This window comes from Belonocnema kinseyi, chromosome 2 (genome assembly GCF_010883055.1).
Source record: "Belonocnema kinseyi isolate 2016_QV_RU_SX_M_011 chromosome 2, B_treatae_v1, whole genome shotgun sequence".
NCBI classification, from domain to species: domain Eukaryota; kingdom Metazoa; phylum Arthropoda; class Insecta; order Hymenoptera; family Cynipidae; genus Belonocnema; species Belonocnema kinseyi.
This window is the reverse complement of record NC_046658.1, coordinates 85,672,812-85,700,544: the sequence shown is the minus strand read 5'-3', so window position 1 is coordinate 85,700,544 and position 27,733 is coordinate 85,672,812. Positions and strand designations below refer to the sequence as shown.

The window sequence follows — 27,733 nt, the reverse complement described above, 5'->3', positions numbered from 1 at the left end:
TATATTTACAGTAAATTATACGTGGCCATTTGTGGAACTAATTACCTGCCGTTAGCTGGACGGCATGGTGAAGGCCTATCTTAAGGCTCAGTTTTCTAGGGCCATAACAGGCTCATTACATGCTGGTTTCAAAGTAAAATATTTTAACGAAAACTATGAAATCAGACATTTTAAGTGGAATTTGGTTCAATTTTCAGATGAGGAAACTTCGTCGAAAGAAGTTGCAGACCAAATAGGTAATACACAATTTGAGTGAATTCGAGTAAATTACATTATATTTCGTTGTAAATAATGTTTAATCTTAAAGAACAAGCGAAAATATAATTATAGAAGAATTACCAAATGGTCTACTATCGCAATACTCTAAGTTGTGTTTTTGTGTTTTTTTTTCAGGGAAATTAAACAGTAATTGGGAGAAAACAAGAATAATGTCAACAGGTCAGTATGAAGCATGTTTTTTAAAACTCCCGAGGGAACAACACAGTCTGCTGTTTGAAAATAGTGGAACGGATTTTGCTCACAAAATTGAAGACAGAAATGACGAAAAATTGGAAATTAAGGAAGAAATGGTCGAAATTGAATATATAATTGATGAAGTATTGGAAATCAAGGAAAAAGTTATGGAAGGTATAATCATATTTGTAGTCAAAATACCAGAAATAAAACTTTGTAACAAATAATTGCAAAATATATTTTGTTAAATTTTCAGCTCAAGAGACTACAGATCAAAAACGTAATAAAAAATATAAGTTGAAATTGGACGCTGTAGATGTAAAAGAAACTAATAATTTTGCTGTCAACGACAAACAGCCGGAACATTATATTCAGAAAATTCAGGAACCAGAACCGGATCCGGAGAAGAAGTACAAATGCGAAAAGTGTGCTCGAACCTATAAACATAGAGGAAGTTTGTTTGGCCATCGAAAATTCGAATGTGGCGTCATCCCACAGTTCAAATGTAAATTTTGCGATAAACGATTTAAACAAAAAATTAGTGTTAACAGACATATAGGTCTGGTGCATGAGAAGAAAAATTCTAAAAAGTCGGAATTAAAGCATAAATGCGACCAATGTTCTAGAAGTTATGCTTGGTTAGATTCATTAAATCGGCATAAACGTTCGGAACATTCAACAGTCAAGCCGCAATTTACTTGCGACTATTGTGGCTTTAAAACGAATCACAAATGTTACTTGCCAGCACATATGAGCATACGCCATCTCAAAGAAATTAAGTAAGGATTGAAAATTTTGCTGTTGCTTTACATTAAATACTTGTGAACCTTGAATTTATTCACGTAAAAGTCACTGTATAATACTCCATTTACTTTTTAATGGTATTGAAGTCTTTTTAGTAATAAATTAGTCAATTTTTAAATCTCTTCAAGTGGTTTTCCGTACAGTTGTGCGTATTTCAAATTTTACAGGACGGCTAAACTATTTGTTTGTAATATTGGTGTTGTTCAGTTTTTTTTAAATCATGAAGTATAGTCAGACCTGGATTTAATGTTAATTTTGGGACTTACGTTGACATAAAATTCAGGCTCTCCAATCGTAAACAGCCGAGAGCGTTTAAACCATTTCCGGTGAATTTTACTGCATATCCGTATTTTCACAAAAACTCTGCACTATAAAACTTAAAGTGGGAAACGTCCGTAACAAAAAACACAGCAACACGACAGGGACGATCCGATTGTCTTCCAATAACAGGTATTTTTGTTTTAAAACGTTCATTTTCTCTCTCTCTCCCTTTTTCTATCCAATACTTCTTCTTCTGTGTCTTCTTTTTCGAATCTTAGATCCTCTTGATCGAATAAGACAGCGCCACCAATTCAGAAGAAATGTGAATTTCGATTAATTATTAATAAAAAAGTTTATAGTAAATAATTAATTTTCAGCCGTAGTGTAACATTTTTGATTAAAATGAATTCTTATTCACTGCTTTTGCCCATGACATTGCCCCAATAACTTCGCAATACCTTCGTGATATATATTCGCGTTTTAGATGGCGCTTTTCTCAATGATAACCCCATTTTATCAGGACATGGAATAATCCGATCAGTCCCATCGGCTTTAGAAGGCATCGAAGCCCCACCGCTGCTCGGCATGAGCTCGCCATTGTGCTTATTTGCATATTCCTCCCGTTTCGCGTGATCTATCATTACGTCGTGACGAATTTAATTATTTTTCTGAAAAACGTCAAATGGAGGAGCATTCGATCCAGGTTTGACTGTAGTTTAAAGTTTGAATGAAAGCACCAACTTCGAAGCCTACATAATTATATCAAATTTGATGGTATAGGTGTTTTAATCGAATTTGAGTATTAATTTAAGTATTTTCTATCAAATTTGACAATTAAATTACGTTTACAAACTATTAAAATTATTTAATTCTTCATAAGACATCTGAGAATACGTAAATGTTTATAAGAGGAACCTTAGAATTGTAGAAAAAACAAAAGAATTTTAGGTAAAAATTCCGGCAGTAATCTCGGCATCCAAGCAGAATGAAGATCGGCAAGGGTCAAATGTATGCGCTGGTAACAGGTTAAAAGTCGCATTATATGGACAAAAACCCCTTCTTCTTTTTCTGTATAATTTTGTCTTATTAAACCTGTTCAAATCAATGGCAAAACTTTAAATAATTTACCTTAAATAATATAATAATTTAGGCACTAATTAGTATAAGGAAAATGTAATCTAGTTCAAACAGCTTTTCCGCATTACAATGTACATCTAATAAATATTCTCAGTGAATTTTTAATAATAAATAAAATTAAGAAATAAAATAATAATTCGGTTTGGACCCTCTTTTATTTTCAAATTGATTCAAAATTAACTACATGCTTCTCTCCTGGTCCCTGCCATTTTTAATTAAAAAGGGCACTCCCACGCGAACGTATAATACAACAAAATATTTTTATGCATCATTGGAGAAAGGTTTTTACACCTAGGAGTCCAATTTAAAAATTCGATTTGAATTTCTTCTACGTTATTTGAACTGTATAATTTATTACTTATGAAAAATTCTTGCATTTTCAACCAAAATCATGCGTTGAAGATGTTTCGATTTTTAGCCTTACCCTCTCTTGTCTTCTTTATAAGAAAGAGCCAATTGCATCACTTATTGTTCAAAATTACAAAATCCCATATTTAATAATTTAATATATATATATATATTTTAATGTTTTCTTGCATTTTTTCTCAAAGTTATTGTCTGGTTCATTTATAAGCTTAATTTTAAATTTCGCGCTGTATTGCATTAATTAAACAAGGAAATCGCTTTGAAGACCGTATGTTCGACGGAACATGTGACTGGCTTTCAGAACCTTCTTGAAAAAAATATAGTCTGCTATAGATTATTATTATCATTTGAGTTCAGGCGTACTGTGAGACAATAATTAAAATCATGGAATATTATTAATTGTTGCATTCACCTTGGAATTTTCTAGATCAAAAGAATACCAAGATTAAATTTAAAAAATCAACAGTAAGACTAGATGGTGGAAAATTTGCTCCTACTAACATTTTTTCTAAAAATAATTCTTCTGCCAAGACTTCAACTAGGATTGAATATGATAATGACGAATCTGTGGATATTAAGGAAGAAATTTTGGAAAGTACATATATGAAAAGAGTAACAAGAGTATCTTAACGAAAACTATAAAATCAGAAATGGTATGGTCACATTTGGTTTAATTTTCAGATCAGCAGGGTTCGTCGAAAGAAGTTCCAAGCCAAAAAAGTAATACACAATCTGAGTAAATTTGAGTAAATTACGTTACATTGCGTTTATTTTAAACATATTAGGAATAAGACCTTCTTTTAAAACATTATGAAAACTGATTTTTGTTGGCTTAGTTTATGTTTTAAAATGTTCGAGTCATGAGTAAGAAAAATTATTATGTTTTTTTTTACAGTTAATAAATTAGCATTTCGACGTTGTGAACGATGTTTCATTTTAAAGAACAAACAAAAATAGAATTATAGAATAATGATCAAATGATCTACCTTCGTAATACTCTAACGTAGGTATTTGTGTTTTTCAGGGAAATTAAATAGTAAATTGGATGAAACAATAATAATTTCAACAGGAGAAATTGAAGCATCTTTTTTTAAACATCCGAGGGAACAACATAGTCTGCTGTTTAAAAATAATGAAAGGGATTTTACTTGCAAAATTGAAGACTGCAATGCTGACACATTGGAAATTAAGGAATTAAGGAATTAAGGAAGAAATGAACATAATAAAAAATATGAGTTGAAATTGGATGCTGTTGATGCAAAAGAAACTGATAATTTTGCTGTCAACAACAAACTGACGACGCATTATAGTCAGAAAATTCAGCAATCAAAACAGGAGCTAGATAAGAAGTACAAATGCGAAAATTGTGCTCGAACCTATAAACATAGAAGTTTATTGGGCCATCGAAAATTCGAATGCGGCGTCATCCCACAGTTCAGATGTAAATTTTGCGACAAGCGATTTAAACTGCTGCTAAAAGTTATGCTTGGATAGATTCTTTATTGCGACATAAGTGTTCAGAACATACACCAGTTAAGCCTCAATTTACTTGCGACTATTGTGGTTTTAAAACGAATCACAAATCTTACTTATCAACACATATGAGCATACACCATCTGAAAGATATTTAGTAAGAAATTGGAAATTTTTTTCTTGCAATACGTTGAATACTTGTGAACCTTGAATTAATTTTTGTCGAAATCACTGCATAATACTAAATTTATTTGTTGATGGTTTTTAAAGCTTTTTGGTAATAAAGAAGTCAATTTGCAATTTTTTCACTTGCTTTTCCGTACAGTTTTGCGTACTTCAAATGAGACAGGACGACTAAAGGATTTGTTTCAATTATTGGCGTTTTTCACTATTTTTTTAAATTCATGAGGTAAATTCAGACCTGGATTTAATGTTCATTTTGGGACTTACGGAAACATGAAATCCAGGCTCTCGTAACGTGAATAGGCATGAGCGTATAAACCGTTTCCGGTAAATTTTACTGTGCGGTAAAAAATATTTTGACAATTGTTTTTCTAATATGAAAGCAAGGGTAAACTAAATATTTAACAAAAATGAGGAAGAACTTTTACTATTACACGTTAAAATAAATGAGTTTTTCTTGAATAATCTGTCGCATGTGCACTAGTGCGTAATTGCTTAATGCATCCGATCAAAATCATTATTTAAAGACTGTATTTTATTCTGTGTCAATAAAACAATCATTTTTTCAAGCTACATATACTTTTATGTTAACTTATTAATTATTTAATATTGACTGCATGATGCTTTTGTAATTTTCTATCTTCCCGAGCAGGTGAGTATTGTGGGGGTATATACGTAAATAAAATTCCAAGAAATTATATTTCCTCTTAATTAATTAATTATCTTACATCATTTAAAATAGTACTCAATTACAAAGTCGGTTATAACTTCGAACAAAATATACCAAAAAATGGTTTCAAAGCAAATTAGACCTAATGTTAAACATTTCCAGATAGTGTATAATACAGTGTATTGTACATTCTCATTGAATTCTAATTCTAGAAATCGTTTCGATTTTTAGAGTTATCCTTTTATACCTTCTTTATAGGAAGGAGCCAATTACATCACTTAGTTTTTAAAACTACAAAATCTCAGATTTATTAATGTTGTGTGTGTGTGTGTGTAATTTTTTCTTTCACCTTTTCTGAATGTTTTTGCCTGTTTAGTAAATGAGTACAATTCCATTTTTTTTTAATATCGTGCGTTTGACGCAAATTTGTAATCGCCTTTAGAACCTTCTTAAAAAGATTATCATTATTTCTTCGATAAAATTTGGAGCTAATTAAATATTGCGATCCCCTTTTTGAACAATTGAGCGCTCCGATTCCAGAACGGGTCATAACTCGGTTATAACAGTTTTTGGAAATTTATAATGACATTCGGAGACAATACTCTCTAAAGTATCCTTAGAATGATGATCACTATTTGTAGCAAAATAACAAATATTATTTTCCAGGCCATCATGAATCAAATTCCTTATAAGCTTCGATGGCTTCGTTTATCGAGCGAAGTTTGACCAAATATAAACTTCCTAGGAAGAAGTTGTTTATAAAACTATAAGGAAGTTTCCTGTGATCATTCTAAGGATATTTTTGAGAGTTTTGTGTCAAAATTTCATCAAGAAATCCCAAAAACTGTAGATGTGACGACGAGCAAGAGACCAAAAATCAATTACAAATCGACTTGAGAAAAAAACATCATTATCGTGGTTATCTCGAAAACTACAATAGTTACAACTTTTTCGCTAAAGGAAAAAATATGCGCTATCTAATTTCCTATAAGAACTTTAACAAGTAGTGTCTCGTTCTGGATTTGGCGCGCTCAATTCAGTATTAAATCATGAAATGTGGCAAATTTGAAATTAATTCAATTTCGGCATTTTTGTAATCTTAATGTTTAATTCTCTTAGAATTCACAATCTACATAATGCTTAAATTATATATTGTCTGCTATGGGTTATTATTATTATTTAACTCGAGGGTTACTGTAGGATAACAATTGATATCGTCGAAATTTACTGATTGTGACTTTCACCTTGGAATTTTCTAGATCGAAAGAATAGCAAGATTCATTCGAGAAAATCAACAGTAAGACCAGAAGGTGGAATATTTTCTTCTACTGACATTTCTTATGCCGAGACTTCAACTGTAATTGAAGATGACAATGACGAATCTTTGGATATTAAGAAAGAAATTATGGAAGGTATGAAGAGACTTGTAATAAAAGCATCCTAACTAAAAATATAAAGTTATAAATAGTAAATTACGTTTTGTTCAATTTTCAGATCAGGAGACTTCGTCGAAAGAAGTTTCAGGCCAAACAGGTAATACAAAATTTGAGTAAATTTGAATAAATTACATTAAATTATGTTTAAACTGATATTTGTTGCCTTAATTTATGTTTAGAAATGTTTGAGTCATTAGTGAACAAAAATTATCATTGTTTTGTTTAAAAGTTAATAAATTGACATTTTTGCGTTGTAAACGATGTTTAATCTTGAATAAGAAACGAAAATATAATGATAGAATAATCATCAAATGGTCTACTGTCGAAATACTCTAACTTAAGTTTTTGTGTTTTTTTCAGGGAAATTAAATAGTAATTGGAAGAAAACAAGAATAATGTCAACAGGAGAGTGTGAAGCATATATTTTACAACACCAAAAGGAACAATATAGTGCGTTGTTTGAAAATATTGAAGCGGATTTTACTTACACAATTGATGACAGCAATGACGAAACATTGGAAATTAAGGAAGAAATTATCGAAATTGAATATACCATTGATGAAACCTTGGAAATCAAGGAAGAAATTACAGAAGGTATGAACGGATTTTTAATCAAAATATCCGAAGAATAATTATGAAACAAAGAAATGTTAAATAACTATTATTAAATGTTTAGCTCAAGAGACTGCAGGTCAAAAACATTACAAAAAATACGAGTCAATATTGGATGCTGTTGATGAAAAAGAAACTGATAATTTTTCTCCCAAACAGAAACAGCCTGCCCATAATAGTCCGAAAATTAAGGCGTCAGAACAGGAACTGGAAACGAAGTACAAATGCGAGCAGTGTGCTCGCTGTTATAAATGGAAAAAACATTTGAATTACCATATAAAATACGAATGCGGCGTCAGGCTACCGTTCATATGTAAATTCTGCGGCAATCTATATAAACGGAAAAATAGTATGAATGCCCATATAAGACGCGTGCATCACAAAATAAATTTGAAGAAGTCAGGATTGATACATAAATGCGACGAATGTTCGAGAAGTTACAATTGGCAAAGTGGTTTATGTAGACATAAACGTGCAGAACATGCACCACTTTTTACACAATTTACTTGTAACTCTTGTGGCTTTAAAACGAAGCGAAAAGGCCGTTTGTCAGCACATATTAGTTTACGCCATCTCGAAGAATTTTAATAAGAAATTAAAAAACTTCTTTTTTCTTTACGTTAAATTTTGAGTAAACTTAAATTATTTTTCCTGAACATCACTGCATAACACTGAATTTTAGTTTCTGAGGGTTTGAAATCTTTTTTGTTTTGAGTAAGCCAATTCTCAGGTTTTTCACGTTGCTTTCCCTACAATTTTACATAGTTGAAATAGGTCGGAATAAAAAATAACTTTTTCCATATTATTGACATTGTTCGCTGTTTTTTATTTCATGAAGTATTTTGTGGCTTGAATGAAAGAACTAATTTCGAAGACTCTATAATTATATAAAATTTGATGTGATAGGTGTTATCATAATCGAATTTCATCATTAAAATAAGTATTTTCTGTCAAACTTAAAAATAAATTTTAGTTTCTGGCGGATTAAAATTGATTAACTCTTCATAAGAACAGCAAAGACAAAAAGTATAAGCGTTCCAGGTAAAAATTCAAGGAGGCAATCTCGGCATAAGAGGAAATTAAGATTAGCAAGAACAATATGCATGCGCTGATAAATGGTTCAAAATCGCTTTAAAGGGACAAAAGCCCTTCTCTTTTTTTGAAACATTTTAACATTTTAAACCTGTTTCAGTTATTCGTAAAATTTTACAATAATGTACCTTAAATAAAATAATCATTCAGGCACAAACCAGTATAAGAAAAGAGTAATCTAGGTCAAAGAGCTTTTCAACATTATAATGCACATCTAATTAATATTATTAATTAATTTGTAAGCAATAAACATATATAAAAAATAAAATAATAGTTCTGTTTAAACAACGCTTTTTAGTTTTAAATTTATTCTAAATGAACTGCACTATCCTTTTCTGGTCCCAACCTTCTTTGATTAAAAAAGACACTCTCATGCGAACATATAATACGATAAAAATGTTTGCAAACAATTACAATTCATTTCTATTGGCTCCACTATTTGTTATATGTTTTGGTTGTCCAAAATATTTTAATGCAGCATTGGAGAAAGGTTTTTACACTTAGAAGTCTCATTTTAAAATCGACTAGAATTTTTTCTACGCTATTTGATCTGAGTGATGTATTACTTATTATGGAAAACGATTGCATTTTTGACGTAAGACATTCATTAAAGAGTGTATTCTAATCTGTTTTAATAAAACAATAATTTTTCCTAGATTCAAAAACTATAATTTAACTTAATAATTATTTAATATTTACTACGTGATGCTTATATGATTCTCGATTGTCTGAATCATGTGAATAGTATAGGGACATATGCGTAAATAAAATTACGAGAAACTATATTTCCTCTTTTAGTTAATGAATTATCGTACATGGTATAATATGATTACTCTAATTATATGTAGTCTGCTATGGGTTATTATTAATGTAGTAATTGCTTACTGTAGGATAATAATTAAAGTCATCGAATATTACTAATTGTGACTTTACCTTGGCATTTTTTAGATGAAAAGAATACAAATATTGAAACGAAAAAATCAACAGTAAAACCGGAAGGTGGGACATTTTCTTCTACTGACATTTCTTCTGGAAATAATTCTTATCCCAAGACATCAACTAGAATTGAATACGAGAATGATGAATCTGTGGATATTAAACAAGAAATTATGGAAGGTATATGAATATATTAATGAAAATATGTTAACGAATATTATGATACAAGAGCTGTTAAATCAACTTTGCTTCAATTTTTAGATCAGGAGACTTCTTCGAAAGAAGTTACAGGCCAAACAGGTAATTCAAATTTTGAGTAAATTTTGAATAAATTATATTTCGTTTATTTGGAAAATAGTAGGAATAAGAATTTCCTTTTAAAACATTTTGAAGATTGATTTTGTTCTCCTAATTTATGTTTAGAAGTGTTTGTGTTATCAGTAAGGCAAATCATCATATAATTTTTTTAGAGTAAATAAATTAACACATCAGTATTGTGAACGATGTTTAATTTTAAAGAACAAGCGGAAATATAATTATAGATTAACGATAAATTATTATTTCATTTAAATATTCTCAATTACATTTTTATGTTTTTTCAGGTAAATTAAATAGTAATTGGAAGAAAAAAAGTATAATGTCAACAGGAGAATATGAATCACATTTTTTTAAACACCCGAGTGAACAACATAGAATGCTACTTAAAAATAATGAAACGGATTTTACTTGCGAAATTGAAGAAAGTAATGATCAAACATTGGAAATTAAGGAAGAAATTATAGAAATTGAATATATCATTGACGAAGCATTGGAAATTAAAGAAGAAATTATGGAAGGTATGAACTGCTTTGTAATTAAAATATCTTATATAAAACTATGAAATAAAAGATTACAAAATATTTTTGTGCAAACTTTCAGATCAAGAGAATACAAGTCAAAAACGTAGTCAAAAGCATGAGTCAAAATGGTATACAGTGAATATAAAAGGAACTGATAATTTTACATTTGATGAGAAACTTCTGACCTATAATAAGAAAAAAATTCAGGAATCAAAACAGGGACTAGAAAATAAGCACAAATGTGAAAAATGTGCTCGAAGCTATAAATATAGACAAGATTTGGATCGTCATAAAAAATTCGAATGCGGCGTCATGCCACAGTTCAAATGTAAATTCTGCGAGAAGCGATTCAAACAGAATAGTGCCCTGACTACCCACATACTTGGCGTGCATCAGAAAGCAAAGAAATCGGCATTGATATATAAATGCGACAAGTGTCCTCGAAGTTATACTTGGCTAAATGCTTTATATCGGCATAAGCAGGCAGAACACGCAGCAGTTAAACCAGAATTTATTTGTGCCTATTGTGGTCACAAAACGAATCAGAAATATAGCTTGGCATCACACATTTATTCACGTCATAGTAAATAATAAGAGTGAATACGAAACATGAAACTTAAAAAAATTCATAATATAGGCGAAAAAAACTTTTGATTGCATTACTTTAAATATTCTTTTATATTATATACTAAATTTTATGAAAATCATTATAAAGAACTCAGGTTGACTTTTTGAAGGTTCCAAAACAGTAAATTGACTCCCCTTCGACATCGATATAAATTATTTTTCTCAAATATACAAATTTAGATATTGTGCATTCATAACTTTTGAAATAGTTTTTAGTATTGTAAGTTTCTTCTTAAAAATGTTGTAAACTGATTTCATTTTCATACTTCATGTGAAGAAATGTTAAATGTTTGGCGCCATCAGTAATGAAAATAATCATGTATTTGGTCCGGACTCAATAAAATAACATTCCTGCGTTGTAAACAGTTTTTACTTTTCATATTTATTTAAAATACAGTTTAAGATCCTTTTGTAAATTAAATAGAATACCTGAAATATAAATACTACATGAACTCTCACAAAGCGCCTTTTGCACAAAGCGACTTTCCTCCCCGAGTGCCTCTTTCCATCCCGTCACCTCTAAATTTTATGAATAACTTGATTTTTGGTTAAGACAATTATCATATTTTTGTTTTTAAGTTTTTAGAATAACATTTTTGCCTTATAAACAATGTGCTGCTGAAATATTGCAATTTACATTGAAGATGATGGTAGGAAATAAAAGCATAAGCTACACTTTTTATTTCTTACCACCAACTTCAACTTATACTACCTTGGTCAACACCTGAACCTGATTACCATTTTTATCATTTCAAGTTCCCTTTAAACAATTTTGTAAATTTATTTTCTCTCCTTGTTTTATGTTTATAAATGTTTGTGTCATAAGTGAAGTAAATTATCATACATTATTTTTGGTTAGTAAATTAACATTTCGATGTTTTGAACAGTGTATAATCACGAAGAATTTACTGCAATGTATTTATAGGCCATTCATAAATTATTCCATTACTGAAACATTCTAATATACATGTTTGTGATTGTTTAGGAAAATCGAACAGTGGTGGGAAAAAAGTAAGAAAAAGGACAACCGGAGAACATGAAGCATATCTTTCAAAACATCAGAGGACACGTCACAATCTACGATTAAAAAATAATAAAAAATATCCTAATTATGAAATTGAATACAGCAGCGACGAAACAATGGAAATTAAGGAAGAAATGATGGATTTTGATCGAAAAATTGATAAAACTTTAGAAATCAAGAAAGAAATTTTTGAAGGTATGGCCAGATTTTTAACTAAATATATTAAAAAAATATGAATAAAAAAAACATTACAAGACATATTTTATTAAATTTGTAGATCAAGATACTACAGGTCAAAAACTTAATAAAAAGCATAATTCAGAACTGTACACTGTGGATATAAAAGAAACTAATAATGTGGCTGTTGATGACAAATTGTTGAATCATAATAGGCAAGAACTTAAAAAATCAAAGCTGGAAACGGGAAAGAAATACGAATGCGAAAAGTGTAAACTCAGCTATATATTGAAATCAAGTTTGGATCGTCATCAAAAATTCGAATGCTTAGTCCCGCCAAAATTCGTATGTAAATTTTGCAAGAAAAGATTTACACAGAATAGTAGCCTGAATACCCATATAGGTCGTGCGCATCAGAAAGAAAAGAAATCGGGATTGATACGTAAAGGCGATAAGATAAATTTTGCTCAATTTTTGGATGAAGATACCATAGTCCAGAAAGGGAATGAAACAAATGATTCAAAGTTTTGTACTGTGTATATTAGAGGAGATGATATTTTGGAGGTTAAGCCCAAACTGGAGACCCTAAAGGAGGCAATTCAGAGTCCAGATCTGGAAAGGAAGCATACATGCGAAAAGTGTGCCCGCAGCTATAAATGGAAAACTCATTTGAATCAACATCTAAAATACGATTGCGACGTCAAACCCCAGTTCGAATGTAAATTCTGCGGCAAAAAATTCAGACGGAATAATATGTTGAATATCCATATAGCTCGCTTGCATCAAAAATCAAACTCAGATAAATCTTCAGCTGTACATAAATGCGATAAATGTCCTCGAACTTATACTTGGTACAATGCTTTAAGTCGACATAAGCGTTTAGAACACGCAACAGTCAAACCAGAATTTGTGTGCGACTATTGTGGTTATAGCACAAATCGAAAAAGTAGCTTGACAAGACACATTATTAAACAACATATAGAATAATAATAACCAATACAATACATTAAACTTCAGGACATTTCTAACATTGTTTGAAAATCGCTCGTTTGATTTAAGGGAATCTGTATTATCACCAGAGTTAGTTACCGTGGAAATAAAAATCAATACTATTGATCAAGTTAACCCTTCAAATAACAGAAATAGTTAATGTCATTCCTGACTAGATGAAAAATATTTTTTTAAGGGCATGTGGCTCTTCTTCATGTGCTTAATCGGGTTCAATTCCCCCGGGTTTTTTGTCCACAAAAATTAAAAATTTTAAAAACTGAATTACGAGATGCTATATAATATTATGACGGAAATCCCCGATTTTTTAGGAATAATAACAAAAAAATCTATTCTGCTAAATAAAAATTGTATGCATGTGCCCTAGTTTAAAGTTTGGATCGATTTCCAAGTTTTTACCATTCCGATAATGTAGGTCTCTGTCGCACCCATGATGTCGGTAGCCACTTAGAAATTATTTATGAAATACATTTTTTTAATTGTTTACAAACAAAATTCGTTCTGTGGACATTCGTTAATATATTTTTTGCTTGTTTCAAGTTCTCGGCCAGAAATATTGTGTAAAACTGGTGAGAATTGTAACGCACATAATCTAAAAATACAAATACATTAATCAAATGTAGCCAAATTAATTTTTTTTTATTATTCTACAAACAAAGAGTTCGTTTCAAATTTTAAAGACGAAATCTTTATTATTCTAGGAAAAAGGTCGAGGGAACCTAACACTGGTAAGATCTGTAATTTTCTAAGTCTCACATGCCCTTAATTTTAAAATTAAATTTTTTCTGAAAAAATATCTACCCACTTCGCCCCACTGGGAATCGAACCACATAAATTCCGATTTCCGGTTGGGTGCTTTTCTAATTAAGCTATTAGAGAAGTTCTGTGGTTTGATTCCCAATGAAGCGAAGTTAGTAGATCTTTTTTCAGAAAAAATAAAATTTGAAACTCTATTTTGAATTATATTTAATGTTTATTACTTTCCTTAAAAATAGAATTTGTTATTATGCGTTGTGCTCAGTAGGAAAAAACTAGAATTAAAAGGTATGCATTAATTAGATTTTTTAGTATTCCTGCTAAATTTTGTATTTTAAAATCCTTAAAAAAAATTTAGTAAACTGATTTTCGTTTCCATCATTCATGTTAAAAAATGCTTGTGCCATCAGTGAAAAAAAATATTGTATATTTGATCAGATTTAATAAATTAACATTTTTTAGTTAAAAGTAGTCGTTTTTCTTAATTTATACCAAATTAACTTAGGACATAAAATAAATTGACCGTTAACAGTTCTTATGACAATACTTTACAATAAAAATTGTATTGCAGAATTGCAAGAACAGTATTTTTAAATAAAATTTTTAGAAATTATTTGTAAAATCAGAGTACAAATATTGTAATTTAAAAAAAAATATATATATATATTTTAATACAGTTTATATATTTTACGTATTCTTACTGAAATAACTAGATTGAAAAATTCTAGTATACGGTTTTTGTAATATGCTGATTGTAAGAAGAATCGTTGTTATTTGAAAAAATTATTAAGGAATTATGTAAATCACATATCTAACCTTAAAACAAATTTTTTTATACCAAATTATCACCTTTGACATTCGAGATTCAATAAAATTAGAATAATGTTAATTTTAGTATTAAATGCTGGAATATCTTGAAAAAAGACGACCGAAATTTTATACAAAGAATAATTATAGAATGACGATGAATTATTCGACTGCTCAAATATTCGAACTCACATTTCTATGATTTTTTCAGATACGTCAAATAGTGATTGAAAAAGAAAAAAGAATAAGATGAACAAGAGAATATAAAGCATAAATTTAAAAAAGCCAGAGGGCGCAACCAAGTTTATTGTTTAAAAATAATAAAAATAACTTGTATGGCAAGATTGAATTTAGTATTGATGAAACTTTGAATATCAAGGAAGAAATTATTGACGGTATTACCAGATTTGTAATTAAAACATCTTAAGTATAGTATGAATTTAAGCAATTAATTAAATAAAACTGTTTTTTTAATTTTCAGAAAGAGAAACTAAAGTGCAAAATAGTAACACAAAATCAAAATTGAGTACCGCTGATGTAAAAGAATCTGAAAATTTTGATGTGAACCATAATTCAAGTTCGAATGTGAATTCTACGAGAAACGAGTTGAACGTAAATGTTATATGGCTATACCTATAGCTCGTGTACTTTACAGGACAAAAACTCAAATACTTCAATTTTAAATCATAAATGCGATGAATGTTTTCGAAGATATGAAAAATAAAATAATATTGAAAAAAGAGAATATCATTATGGAAACGGACGATACAAAATTTTATTCATACATTAAAATATTTCTAGTCTCAAGAAAATATACTAGATTGAAGAAAATAGACTCTCTCTTCATTTAAATACATTTTTTCGGAAAGGACAAATTTTCTTGCCCTGAAAAGATTTTGTTGCCCGCATTCGTACTGATATTTTCTTGATTCAATGCTTATTTATTTTTGTGTAGATATGAGTATGCATATTATTATGCATATAAAAAAAATTCCTTTGAATTTGAGCAAAATCGGTTAATATTTAAGGGTGGCGCAAAGACCATGAACTTTCCCATTGATCCCAGGCGGAAATATTATATATAATAATATATTTAATGTGTTACAAATAATTACTTGTTTCAGTAAATTGTTGAGAATTCATCAGACAATAAAAATCAATCAAAATTTCGAGGTTGAATGATTTTAAGTCACTCTTATGGGTCCCCCAAAAAAAACCCCATTAGTAAAAATTTTTTATTTTACGTATAATTGCGATTATTTGACGCTTTTTAAAATAAATAATCATTATTTGGTTATTTAAGGATGTCCAGTCATTTGTAAACTAATATTTAATTATTTGAATCATTTTAATTTGCTTAAATATTTAAATATTAAATATTTGTTCAAGTATATATTGTACCTACGATAGCAGGAGAAACATTTTATCTCACTAAATTTTCGACCAAATTTAATATTTGTAAGTACTAATTTATTTATTATGAATACTCGTAGATGTTTAAATAATTTTTTTTGTTCGCATATTTTATTTGTGCTATTTTTCGAAAGATTGAAATATTTTTATTTTCTACTTTGCTTTTTAAGAATACTCTTAAATCTGTAAACAAATTAAAATTGTTTAAACAATTTAATATCAGTGAACAAATTACCGCTTTATCACGTAAAATTGGAATTTGTTACTCATGAGGTTTTCTTTTCAGACCTTTAAGAGTGGCTTAAAATTATTTACCCTCAAAGCCTATGATTGATTCGTATTCTCTGACCGATTTTGCTCAAATTTGGAGAACATTTTTTTTGGCATTCGAAGAAAATTGAAGGAGTGGGGGGGGGGTTGAGAGCAGAGAAAATTGAAAAAATCCACTAAGTATAAATAAGTACCACAATTTGTTTAAACTTCGAATTCCAATTTTTAAAATATATATTTGGATATCATTCTTTGATAACTGTGCATCTTCTAATTAGTAATTACTAATTTGATTTATTATTAATTTTACCTTTCACCGTTTTTCTTTTTTAGAATAACAGCGTTCCAGGAATGAATCGAATAAATCAACAGAAAGACCAAATAATGACCATATTCGTGTGAAAATAATGCCATTTCTTCTATAATAATTTGGTGCATAGACATTTATTGAATTCAAAATTATCTTGACTAAAAAACTGAAATATAAAATTGCAAATTATATTTTTTAAGCTTTCAGATCATATATAAAAGAAACTGATTATTTGGCTGTTAACAACTAATTAATAACCCGCAAGGAGCATACAATTCAGGAATAAAACATTAACCGGACAAAACTACAAATGCGGAAAGTGTACGCAATTTTTTCAAAGAATAAATATTTAAATTGTCATATAAAACACGAATGCGTCGTCGTACCACAGTAAGACTGTAAATTCTACGACAAACGGTTTATACATGAATTTCATACAAGCGTGTAGGTCGCATACACTAGAAAAAAACTTAAAAAATTGGTATTGAGGCATGATTATGAAAATTCTTCTAGAATTTATGAAATACAAATTACAAATTTTATTTTTCCAGGTCGAAAATGTTCTTCTGAACACAACCAGTTACGAGTGAACGAAAAGTTTCTAGATATAAAATATTAAGTTATGAAAGTTAGCAAATCTAAAAGTTATCTTTTATGAATTTCTTTCAATTTAATTTCTACATTCTTTTAGAATGTAAGTCTGTACAAATAGAATACAATTTGGCGTGTTTTATTATTTTAAATAATTCGGTAAACGGTCTTTTATGATCTTTCTTTTTGTGTTTGTTGCATTTTTGTTATTAAAATTTGAATCTGCTTTATAAATAGGAACCGAAAGATTCAAATTGATAAAATAAGTCCTCAGTCCCATTGGGCAGTTTAATGTGATTGTGCATGGGTTAATAGTTAAATCTATATCTGCTTTAATGTAAGGATTAAAATATGCTGAAATTACTATTTGTAACAATAATATTTTAATTTTCTAGGTCTACAGGCAAAGAGTGAATCGAAGAAATCAACAGTTAGGAAGGATGGCGGGCCATATTCTTGTATAACTACTGCAATTTCTTCTGGCAATAAATCTGGTGCTAAGACAATCCAATGCGAAACTGATGACCCTTTGGAAATTAAGCAAGAAGTCATCGAAGGTATGACTATTTTAATTAAAATATCCATCATAGAACTTTAAAAAAGCAATTGCATATTACATTTTGTTGAATTTTCAGATCCGTCAAAGTTTTGTACCGTATATATAAAAGAAGATGATATCTTGGAGGATAAGCCCCAACCGCAGACCATAAAGAAACAGAAAATTCAGGAAGCGGAAGAGGAAAAAAAGCACAGGTGTGAAAAATGTGCACGCAGCTATAAAAGGCAAAAATCTTTGCGTGAGCACCAAAAATACTATTGCGACGTCAAGCCCCAGTTCATATGTAAATTCTGCGGCAAAGAATTTAGACGGAACAGAATTTTAAATAGCCATATAGTTCGTTCCCATCAGAAATCAACCTCAAAAATATTGGAAAAGAAGCATAAATGCGACAAATGTCCTCGTAGTTACACTTGGGTAAATGCTCTAAATGAGCATAAACGTTCAGTACATGCAGCAGTCAAGCCGGAATTTAAATGCGACTATTGTGCTCACATCACAAATCGAAAATCTAGCTTGGCAAAACACATGATGGATCGCCATCTGAAATCAAAAAAACGTCAGCGAAATATTAAAGCTTAGGATTTTTCTAATATTAGTTGAAAAACTCCTTTTCGAATTACATTTAATGTTTGTATCTTAAATCAAGTTTCGAGAAAATCACTACCTAATACTCATTTTTAGTTTCGTAAGTTTCGAAAAAATACATTTATTCCACTTCGATATGGAAATAATCTGCTGTTCTTAAACATAGAATTTGTTTTTATGCGTTGTGCTGATTTAAAATAAATTAGGAATGAAAATGTATGGATTGATTCCAATTTTTTTCTGACTAGTTTTAGTATTTTAAATGAGTGTTAAAATAATTTTTTAACAGATTTTGTTTCTTTTATTTATGTTAAGTTACCTGTAATACTGTTCAATGCAGATTGTATTGTTAAATCACAATAAATTAATTGTAAAATGAAATTGCAATCAATTATTTGTAAAATTACAATAAATGTAAAGTAATTTCGAAATGTATTTTTCATTAAATTTAACCTAAACATGTTATGTATTCTTACTAAAATAACTAGAATGAAAAAATGTGAAATACCATTTTTGTAATATGCGTATTGTAACAGAAATCTTCTTTAAGCGACAAATAATAATCTACGAAATTGTCTCATTTAGCATGCGCTTCTGTGTATTATTCTTCTATACGTCATATTTAATTCTTGATTTATGTATTAGAAAACGCTAAGAGCAGCGTTTCTTCATTTTCAATAAAGACATAATACAAGCTATGTATGCAGCAAACTTTCATTTTCACATAGTTCAATCTACAAAACATATTGTTTTAAAATTTCAACAGAATTTTTCAGAAGGATACGATCTAAAAATATAACAATACAAGTTTCAGTTAAATACAAATATTGTCAATTTTAGTGTTAAATAAAGGAAAATAAAAACAGAGTCGGAAAATTTATGTGAAGACTAATTATAGGATAGCGGTGAATTATTCTTGAACAGAAATATTCTAATTCACATTTCTGTCATTCTTTCAGGGAAGTCAAATCGTGATTGGACAAATACAAGAAGAATGTCAACAGAGGAATATCTTCTCAGCCTCCAGAGGGAACACAACTATAACCAGAGGGAACAACCCAGTTTACTGTTTACAAATAATGAAAAGAACTTCACTTGCAAAATAGAATATAGCGATGACGAAACTTTGGATATCAAGGAAGAAATTATCGATGGTATGAACAGATTTGCAGCCAAAATATTATAAATATATTATTATATAATATTATAAATTGCTAACTACATTTTTTTAAATTTTCAGATCAAGACACTAGAGATCCAAATCATGGTAAAAAATATGAGTCAGTATTTTTTACCGTAGACGTAAAAGGAACCGATGGAATATTGGAAATTAAGGAAGAAATAATAGAAGGTATGAACGAATTTGTACTCCAAGTATCCTAAATTGAAATTTGAAATAAAGAAATGCATAATACATATTGTTAAATTTTCAGCTGAAGAGATTACAGGTCAAAAACATAATAAAAAATATGAGTCAAAATTGGATGCTGTAGATGGAAAAGAAACTTATAATTTTGCTGTGAACAAGGAATTGCCGCCCCATAATAGTCGGAAAATTAAGGAATCAAAACATAAGCCAGAAAAGAAGTACAAGTGTGAAAAGTGTGCGCGAAGATATATACGGAATACAGAATTAACTCGACATTTAAAATACGAATGTGATGGTAGGGCAAAGTTTGCATGTAAATTCTGCCCCAAAAGATATAAACAAAAAAGTTCTCTGACTATACATATAGATCGTTCGCATCAGAATACAAACTCAAAGCCGTTAATATTAAATTATAAATGCGAGCAATGTCCTCGAAGTTATGGCTGGTTAGTTTCTTTAAATCGACATAAACGTCTAGAGCATGCGGCAATTAAACCACAATTTATTTGCGAGTATTGTGGCCACAAAACTAATCGGAAAGATCAGTTGTTAAAACATATCCAATTTCATCAGCTTAAAAAAAAAAGAGGAATACACTGCTTATGAGCGTAAATCTAAAAAAAAATCCTATCGCAGTGCAAGCATTTAAAGTTATTGTATGCTAATAAGCTGTTACGATACTGGGAAATAACAGCTTTAAAATGAGCCTGAGAACATTAAATAGTATTTATTATTACGGAAGTTATTAAAAATTTAAGAACACATTGAAGAAAAGGGGGGGGGGGTCTCAAAGTCCGGTTTTTGTCCCAAATTATATTTGACCTAAAAAATTTTCAAAAGATTCCAATAGTTTCTATTGAAAATAAGAAGATAAGAAGTCAATTTCACTCTCAACGAACCACTCCCACTCCCCCATTCACCCCCACCACCCCTTAAAATGTGAAAACTTTACCGCTTGAAACCGTCAACCTTGTATTTGCTTAATAAAAGTACACTATGAACTGTCTATCAACTAGCTTCACTCTTATTCATTTTTAGCCTTTTTACCCCCCCCCCCCCTATTGAGGAGATTGGTGGGGTGGTTTTATGAATTATTTATGTATAAGGTACTTAAATACAAAATATTTAAGTTTGATCAGCAGACTTGACTAGGGTTTCCTGAGGTTTTAGTGACTGCTGATTCCAAATCCGAGGTCTTTCGACATCCATCATATCAGAGTCAATGTCATTTGAAGGTCAAATCGTAAAAAAAGCCGATAAAAAAATTCTGAAAAATACATATGTACGTTTCTGGGAACCCCGAATCAAAATTTTCGGTTTATTTAACAGCTCAATGTCAAGTAAAATCATATCTTGAAAACTTTGAGATGTAAAACTCAAGGGATAAAAACATCCCCTGACTTGGATTGATCGACCCCTAGACCTTGACTCTGATGTGATAAAAGTCAACGGACCTCTGTATTGGATACGGCGCTCCTAAAAACTTATGGCTGTATTTTTCTCAATTTTTCATCGGATTGTTTACATTTTGGCCTTCAAATGACCTTGAATTTGATGTGATGGAGGTCAACGGGTCTCGAGTTTGGATCCAGCGATCCTAAAAACATTAGAATACCCTAGTCAAGTCTGTTGATCAAGATTACATATTTTGTATTTACATACCCTGCCCAAAAAATAATTAATAAAACCACCCCCTTCACCCTCCTTGAGGCGGAGGGAGGATAAAAATGTCGAATAAGACTGAAGATAGTACATGGAGAGTTGATAATGTACTTTTTTTTAGCAAATAAATGTTTTACAGTGTAGAATCTTTCCATAAACGCTGTATACAAGCGGTTAAGTTTTCATTTTTTGAAGGGGGTGAATAGAAGGGGGGGTTGTTTAGGATGGAATTGACTTCTTGTATTCAGTAGACACTGTAGGAATTTTTTTCGAATTGTTTGGCTCAAATATAATTTGCTTCAAAAACCGGCTTAATCTTGGGCTCATTTTGTACAGAATCTCGAGAGCATTCAACCTTGTAGAGAGAAAAAATTTCAAATCGGGCATAACTGAAATTGAGAAAACATTATCAGTCAGAAAATATCGTTATGAAAACGGACGATACGACATTTTTTTTATTTGATAAAATATTTTTTGGCTCTCTTCATTTAAATACATTTTCTCGAAAAGACAAAGTTCCTTGAGTCATGAAAATATTCTATCGCCCGTATTCGTACATATATTTTCTTGATTCAATGCTAACTTTTTCCATGTAGATATGCGTGCATTTTGCATAGATTAATTAGATCTTTTCTTTTTATTATTACTAGTGTTAGTATTTTAAATTAGGTTAAAAAAATGTAAAAAAAACTTTTTTTGTTTCTTCTATTTATATTAATTTACTCGATATACTGTTCGATGCAAATTATAATGTAAAATTTCAAGCATCGTATTGTAAATAATAATTGCAACCAATTCATTGTAAAATTTCAATAAAAGTATAGTAATTTCCAATTCTATTTTTATTTAAATTTCGCATCAACATTTTATGTATTATTATTAAAGTAACTAGAAATTATATAAATTACATACTTGACTTCAAAACAATTTCTTATGCACGAAATTTTCACCTTTAACGTAAATTTCTGGGCACTTTTTACCTATGGGTCATACTTAATTTTTTATTTATTTATTAGACAAAAAATAAAAAGCATTGTTTTTTATTATTAATAAAAATATAAGGCAAACTATGTATGAATGTAACTTTTATTTTTCTAATAATTTGCTGTCAAAAAGATGTATAGTGAAATTAAAAACGGAAATTTCAAAAAGTGCAGGGTCTAACAATATAGCGAAACAAGCTTAAAGAAAATGGAAATAATATCAATTATAGTGTTAAATACTGGAAAATATAGAAAAATGACACCCGAAGATTTACATAAAGATTAATTATAGGTTATGGATAAAAGTTATTTTACCACGGAATATTCTAATTAACAATTCTGTGATTTTTTAGGGAAGTTAAACAGTGATTGGACAAAAATAAGGATAAGATCAACAATGGAATATGCAGCATATCTTTAAAAAAAACCAGGGGAAACACGAAAAACTACTGTTTACAAATAATGCAATGAATGTTACTTGCAAAGATGAATATAGTAATGACGAAACTGAAACTTGAGTCTTGATTATGACAAGTGTTCTAGAAGTTATAATGCACCAGTTACAAATTTTATTCTTCCAGGTCGAGTATGTTCTTCCGAACACAACTGGTTATGAGCTAACGAAAAGTTTATGAATATAAAATATTATATGACTTATAGCAAAGCTAAAAGTTAATCTTTTAGTTACTTCCATCAATAATTCGGTGAAGGTTTTTTTTATGATCTTTTCTTTATGTTTCCCCAACAATTTTTATTTGTAAATTTCATTCTTCTGCAGGAAGAGGAAACCAAAGATTTGAATGAATGTAATATGTCCTCAAAGCCGTTAAGTAGTGTAATGTAACTGTGCATGTGTTATTAATTAAACCTATGTCCGATTTAAGATAAGGACTAAAATTAGGAGAAATTTCTACTCGTAACTATCATCTTATAATTTTCTAGGTTTACAGGTCAAGCGTGAATCGAAGAAATCAACAGGAAGAAAGGATCGTGGACCACATTCTCGTACAAATACTCACATTTCTTCCGAAAATGATTCTTGTGCAAAGACTTCAATCAAATACGAAATGGATGAGAATTTAGAAATCAAGGAAGAAATCATTCAAGGTATGACTATTTTAATTAAAATATCTTGAGTTGACCTACAAAAAAGCAATTGCATATTAAATTTGGTTAAATTTTCAGATCCAGGAACTATTGCAGTCCATAAAGGGAATAAAGCAAATAAGTCAAAATTTTGCACCGTATATATAAAAGGAGACGACATTTTGGAGGTTAGACCTAAACTACAGGCCCTAAAGAAGCAAGAAATTCAGGAAGAAAAACAGGGAATGAAGTACACCTGCAAAAAGTGTGCACGAAGCTATACCCGGAATACAACCTTAACTGCTCATCAAAAATTCGACTGTGGCATCATGCCACAGTTCAGTTGTAAATTTTGCAACAGACTATTTAAAAAAAAATCTTATATGAATAGACATATAGTTCGCGTCCATGAGAAAACAAGCGTAAATAAATCGGTATTATTGCATAAATGCGACGAATGTTTTCGAAGTTACACTTCATTAAGTTCTTTAACTCGACACAAAAGTTCAGAACATGCAGCAGTCAAACCAAAATTTATTTGCGACTATTGTGGCTACAAAACAAATCTAAAAAGTAGCTTGTTAAGGCATATAGCTTCACGTCACTCTCAGACATTAAAAACTAGGTATCATTGCGACAAATGCCCTCAAAGTTACACTTGGCTGATAAGTTTGAATCAACATAAACATTTGAAACATTCACCAGTCAAACCACAATTTTTTTGCGATATTTGCGGATATAAATCGAATAGAAAAGGTAATTTAGTAAAACACATGACTTCAAAACACTTCCAAACATCAAGTACGAGGTATTATTGTGACAAATGTTCTAGAAGTTATAATTGGTTAGGAGACTTAACTCGACATAAACGTTCCGAACATGCAGCAGTCAAAACACGATTTATTTGCGACCATTGTGGCCATAAAACTAATCTGAAAAGCAGCTTGGCAAAGCATATAACTTCACGCCATTCATAGGTTTCAAATACAACGCATTGTCTCAACAAATGTTCTCGTAGTTACAGTTTCTCGGAATTCTTAAATCGACATAAAAATTTAGGATAGGCAACAGCCAAATCTCAATTTTATTGCGATTTTTGCGGATATAAGTTGAACATGATAGGTAACTTGGTAAAAGCTACAAAATCGCAAACATAACTTTGCAAAAAATATTACTTCTGGCTATATGAACTGATAATAATGTACACGAAACATTAAACTATAGGAAAATTTTTAATATTGGTTGAAAATATTCATTATTTGACATCATCTAAAGTGCTTAAAATTAGTTCTGGTGAAAATCAGTTCTGTCTACTTTATTTTACTTATAGCAAGTTGCGAAGGAGTAAATTTACTCCCCATTGAGGTCTACATTAATAACGTTTCTTAAATGTAGAATTTGTTATTAAACGTTTAGTTAATTTGGAAAAAATATTTCTCTGCAAAGTTATAGTTTTGATGACCACTTTCTTGACATCTACTATCAGGTGTTCAATACTCAGTAATGCCATTTAAGAAAGTGGGTTGCGGCTATTAAACTTTGATGATGAAATTTTTTTTCCTGTTTCACAAATAAGTAAGGTTTGTTAACATCTATATAAAATAACTAATATCTGTACTATGTAGAAGCGAAAAATAATTGATTTGACCTATATGGAGAAAGATTGCATTTTCTTCTATAATGTTATACGTTAACAAATGGATTCTGTTCTGAGACAATAAAATAATCATTTGTCTAATATGTTTTTGTGAATGTCCGTCTTCTTAATTATTTAAGTAGTGCAGGAGTTCACCTACAATTAAAATTACTGATATTTTTTAGTATGGCCTTTTATAATTTTATAACATTCCACAATAAAAATTACACATGTTGTTTTTCCAGGTGGAGAAATTCCTCGGATTTCAATTAGTTACGAGAGAACGAGAAGTTTCTAGATATAAAATATTAAACTAGGTTTTATAGCAGATAGAAATTTTTAAGCATATATATATATATATACATGTATTTGACATTTTTAAATCTTAATAGATTTTTTTATCATTTAAATTCTGTTCATTCAAATATAGTGTGCATACATTCATCGCAAGAATTTTTTTTACACTAAAAGTTTTTAAAAATCGTTTGTTACATCAAAATAATTCGATGAACAAATGGTGACGGAACATTGAAATGTATCGAAAAAGTCACTTTTTAAAAAACAGTATTCATCATGAAGACTCATTTTGATACGTAAAAAAATATATTTGCTAACCATAATCAAAATTCAAACATTTTTTTCGGTCCACCCTAGTGGGTAATTACTGTTACTTAAATCAAGGTTTGCTGTATGATTTTCTCTTCGTATTTATCCTATCTTCAATTTTATAATTTATTTTTTTTTAAATTTGAATCTTCATCAGAAATAAAAAAACCACAAGATTTTGAATTTCATACAAAACATATCCTTTAAGCCATTGGGTAGTATTACATTATTGAGTATGAGGGATTAATTAAATGTATATCTGGTACAACATAAGGATTAAAACCATCGAAACTTTGCTAGTTGTAACTATAATTTTTTAATATTCTAGATCTACAGGCTAAGAGTAAATCAAGGAAATCATCAGGAAGACAGGAATGTGGACCATATCCGTGTACAACTACTTACGTTTCTTCTGGCAATATGTCTGGTGCCAAGACTTTCATTCAATACGACATTGATGAAACTTTAGAGATCAAGGAAGAATTCATCCAAGGTATCATTATTTTAATTAACATATCTTAAATGTAATTTTTAAAAAACTACATATTACATTTTGTTAAATTTCCAGATCCAGAGACAATTACAGTCCATGAAGGGAATAAATCAAATAAGTCAGCATTTTGTACTATATATATAAAAGAAGATGATACGTTAAAGGCTAAGCCCAAACTACAGATCACAAAGAAACAGGAATTTCATAAATCAGAACAGGAAATGAAGTACACCTGCAAGAAGTGTGCTAGAGCCTATAAACATAAGCAGACTTTAACTTTTCATCAAAAATTCGAATGTGGCGTCATGCCACAGTTCAGTTGTAAATTGTGCGGCAAACTGTTTAAGCGGAAATATGACATGAATGCCCATGTACATCGCATGCATCACAAGTCAGACTCAATTAAGTCGGTATTAGTGCATAATTGCGACCAATGTTCTCAAAGTTACACTTGCCCGATAAGTTTGAATCAACATAAGCGTTTAAAGCACGCAGTAGTGAAGCCAAAATTTATTTGCGATTTTTGTGGGTATAAAACGAATAGAAAAGCTATCTTGGTAAAACACGTAGCTGCACGCCATTCATAGATATTGAAAACAAAGTATTTTTGCAACATATGCTCTCGTGGTTACAGTTATTCGGAATTCTGAAATCGCCATAAATGTGACAAATGTGCGGGAAGAATGACAAACATAATTATGAAAGAAATATTATTACCGGTTTAAGAAACTCATTATTTTATCAAATCATTTCAAGTAGTTTAGTCACAAAAACTAAGAGAAATCTTTTTCTGCATCACTGTGAACGGTTGTATACCTGATATTACTCTTCGTAAAAATCAGTTAATTCTAATCTATTTTATTTTTTTGAATATTCCGATAGACTACACTTTTCCTACATTGATTTCAACATAAATCATTTTTCTTAAATGTAGAATTTACTGCTATACGTTTTGCTTATTTGGGAGAAATTTTGATCTGAAAAGTTATAGATTGACGAGCACTTTTTTCGATTTACGAACAAGTGTTCCATACTTAATGATGGTATTGAAGAAAGTGAGTTGTGCTTTAGCTTTCATAATGAAAATCTTATTTATGTGTGTCACAAATAAGAAAAGTTAGTTAAGACCTTTATAAAATACTTAGTTCATGTACTACGTAGAAGCGAGTAAGTAAGTAAAGTTAGTTGAGAACTTTATAAAATATTCAATTTATGTATTATGCAAAAGCGAGTTATAAGTTATTTGACCTATATAAAAAACTATTGTAATTTCTACTACAATAGTATGCGTTAAAGAATGGATTTTGTTCTGAGAAATAAAATAACTATTTGTCTAAGATTTAATTACTTTATTTTAACTTGATATTTTTTGTTTGAATTTGTACTGCCTAATGCTTTCGTGATTGTCCATCGACCTAATGATCTAAATAGTGCAGGAGTTCACCTAGAATTAAAATTACATATGTGTAAAATTTTTGACCTTTTAAAATGTCGGAACATTGTACA

At 29.8% G+C, this 27,733-nt stretch overlaps 8 protein-coding genes across 8 annotated transcripts; all 8 read left to right on the top strand.

Moving 5' to 3' along the window:
• The first annotated feature begins 414 nt into the window (after nt 1-414).
• LOC117167908 (zinc finger and SCAN domain-containing protein 16-like) lies at nt 415-2,235 on the top strand. The gene is made up of 2 exons (XM_033353150.1): nt 415-627; nt 710-2,235. The coding sequence occupies exons 1-2, from the start codon at nt 429-431 to the stop codon at nt 1,234-1,236; spliced, it is 726 nt and encodes a 241-aa protein (XP_033209041.1). The 5' UTR covers nt 415-428; the 3' UTR covers nt 1,237-2,235.
• Nucleotides 2,236-2,503: 268 nt separating this feature from the next.
• LOC117182837 (zinc finger protein 809-like) lies at nt 2,504-8,721 on the top strand. Its single transcript, XM_033375947.1, has 5 exons — nt 2,504-2,543; nt 6,607-6,759; nt 6,842-6,880; nt 7,144-7,377; nt 7,460-8,721. Exons 1-5 carry the CDS (start codon nt 2,504-2,506, stop codon nt 7,981-7,983), a joined length of 990 nt encoding a protein of 329 aa, XP_033231838.1. The 3' UTR covers nt 7,984-8,721.
• Nucleotides 8,722-9,341: 620 nt separating this feature from the next.
• Nucleotides 9,342-11,252, top strand: LOC117182836 (zinc finger protein 493-like). The gene is made up of 5 exons (XM_033375946.1): nt 9,342-9,345; nt 9,436-9,603; nt 9,685-9,723; nt 10,026-10,259; nt 10,342-11,252. The coding sequence occupies exons 1-5, from the start codon at nt 9,342-9,344 to the stop codon at nt 10,851-10,853; spliced, it is 957 nt and encodes a 318-aa protein (XP_033231837.1). The 3' UTR covers nt 10,854-11,252.
• A 630-nt stretch (nt 11,253-11,882) lies between these two features.
• LOC117167550 (zinc finger protein 595-like) lies at nt 11,883-14,155 on the top strand. Its single transcript, XM_033352566.1, has 2 exons — nt 11,883-12,108; nt 12,191-14,155. The coding sequence occupies exons 1-2, from the start codon at nt 12,030-12,032 to the stop codon at nt 13,075-13,077; spliced, it is 966 nt and encodes a 321-aa protein (XP_033208457.1). The 5' UTR covers nt 11,883-12,029; the 3' UTR covers nt 13,078-14,155.
• On the top strand, nt 13,529-19,090 carry LOC117182835 (zinc finger protein 91-like). Its single transcript, XM_033375945.1, has 4 exons — nt 13,529-13,533; nt 16,920-16,975; nt 17,641-17,802; nt 17,881-19,090. The coding sequence occupies exons 1-4, from the start codon at nt 13,529-13,531 to the stop codon at nt 18,384-18,386; spliced, it is 729 nt and encodes a 242-aa protein (XP_033231836.1). The 3' UTR covers nt 18,387-19,090.
• A 266-nt stretch (nt 19,091-19,356) lies between these two features.
• Nucleotides 19,357-22,192, top strand: LOC117167329 (zinc finger protein 93-like). The gene is made up of 3 exons (XM_033352182.1): nt 19,357-19,546; nt 19,633-19,743; nt 19,826-22,192. The coding sequence occupies exons 1-3, from the start codon at nt 19,387-19,389 to the stop codon at nt 20,365-20,367; spliced, it is 813 nt and encodes a 270-aa protein (XP_033208073.1). The 5' UTR covers nt 19,357-19,386; the 3' UTR covers nt 20,368-22,192.
• Nucleotides 22,193-23,352: 1,160 nt separating this feature from the next.
• Nucleotides 23,353-25,232, top strand: LOC117167378 (zinc finger protein 595-like). The gene is made up of 2 exons (XM_033352257.1): nt 23,353-23,513; nt 23,592-25,232. Exons 1-2 carry the CDS (start codon nt 23,474-23,476, stop codon nt 24,467-24,469), a joined length of 918 nt encoding a protein of 305 aa, XP_033208148.1. The 5' UTR covers nt 23,353-23,473; the 3' UTR covers nt 24,470-25,232.
• Nucleotides 25,233-26,066: 834 nt separating this feature from the next.
• LOC117167802 (zinc finger protein 540-like) lies at nt 26,067-27,483 on the top strand. Its single transcript, XM_033352997.1, has 2 exons — nt 26,067-26,227; nt 26,303-27,483. The coding sequence occupies exons 1-2, from the start codon at nt 26,155-26,157 to the stop codon at nt 26,812-26,814; spliced, it is 585 nt and encodes a 194-aa protein (XP_033208888.1). The 5' UTR covers nt 26,067-26,154; the 3' UTR covers nt 26,815-27,483.
• The last annotated feature ends 250 nt before the right edge of the window (nt 27,484-27,733 follow it).

Coding starts and splice junctions, on each gene's coding strand:
- LOC117182836 (XM_033375946.1), top strand. Junction 9,724..10,025: donor AGAAGTTACAGGCCAAACAG/GTAATTCAAATT, acceptor ATGTTTTTTCAG/GTAAATTAAATAGTAATTGG. Junction 10,260..10,341: donor TAAAGAAGAAATTATGGAAG/GTATGAACTGCT, acceptor GCAAACTTTCAG/ATCAAGAGAATACAAGTCAA.
- LOC117167802 (XM_033352997.1), top strand. CDS start 26,155: ATGTCTGGTGCCAAGACTTTCATTCAATACGACATTGATGAAACTTTA. Junction 26,228..26,302: donor CAAGGAAGAATTCATCCAAG/GTATCATTATTT, acceptor TTAAATTTCCAG/ATCCAGAGACAATTACAGTC.
- LOC117167329 (XM_033352182.1), top strand. CDS start 19,387: ATGTCAACAGAGGAATATCTTCTCAGCCTCCAGAGGGAACACAACTAT. Junction 19,547..19,632: donor CAAGGAAGAAATTATCGATG/GTATGAACAGAT, acceptor TTAAATTTTCAG/ATCAAGACACTAGAGATCCA. Junction 19,744..19,825: donor TAAGGAAGAAATAATAGAAG/GTATGAACGAAT, acceptor TTAAATTTTCAG/CTGAAGAGATTACAGGTCAA.
- LOC117167550 (XM_033352566.1), top strand. CDS start 12,030: ATGGAAATTAAGGAAGAAATGATGGATTTTGATCGAAAAATTGATAAA. Junction 12,109..12,190: donor CAAGAAAGAAATTTTTGAAG/GTATGGCCAGAT, acceptor TTAAATTTGTAG/ATCAAGATACTACAGGTCAA.
- LOC117182837 (XM_033375947.1), top strand. CDS start 2,504: ATGAAGATCGGCAAGGGTCAAATGTATGCGCTGGTAACAG. Junction 2,544..6,606: donor AATGTATGCGCTGGTAACAG/GTTAAAAGTCGC, acceptor GGAATTTTCTAG/ATCGAAAGAATAGCAAGATT. Junction 7,378..7,459: donor CAAGGAAGAAATTACAGAAG/GTATGAACGGAT, acceptor TTAAATGTTTAG/CTCAAGAGACTGCAGGTCAA.
- LOC117182835 (XM_033375945.1), top strand. Junction 16,976..17,640: donor AAACTACAAATGCGGAAAGT/GTACGCAATTTT, acceptor TTAATTTTCTAG/GTCTACAGGCAAAGAGTGAA. Junction 17,803..17,880: donor TAAGCAAGAAGTCATCGAAG/GTATGACTATTT, acceptor TTGAATTTTCAG/ATCCGTCAAAGTTTTGTACC.
- LOC117167908 (XM_033353150.1), top strand. CDS start 429: ATGTCAACAGGTCAGTATGAAGCATGTTTTTTAAAACTCCCGAGGGAA. Junction 628..709: donor CAAGGAAAAAGTTATGGAAG/GTATAATCATAT, acceptor TTAAATTTTCAG/CTCAAGAGACTACAGATCAA.
- LOC117167378 (XM_033352257.1), top strand. CDS start 23,474: ATGGATGAGAATTTAGAAATCAAGGAAGAAATCATTCAAG. Junction 23,514..23,591: donor CAAGGAAGAAATCATTCAAG/GTATGACTATTT, acceptor TTAAATTTTCAG/ATCCAGGAACTATTGCAGTC.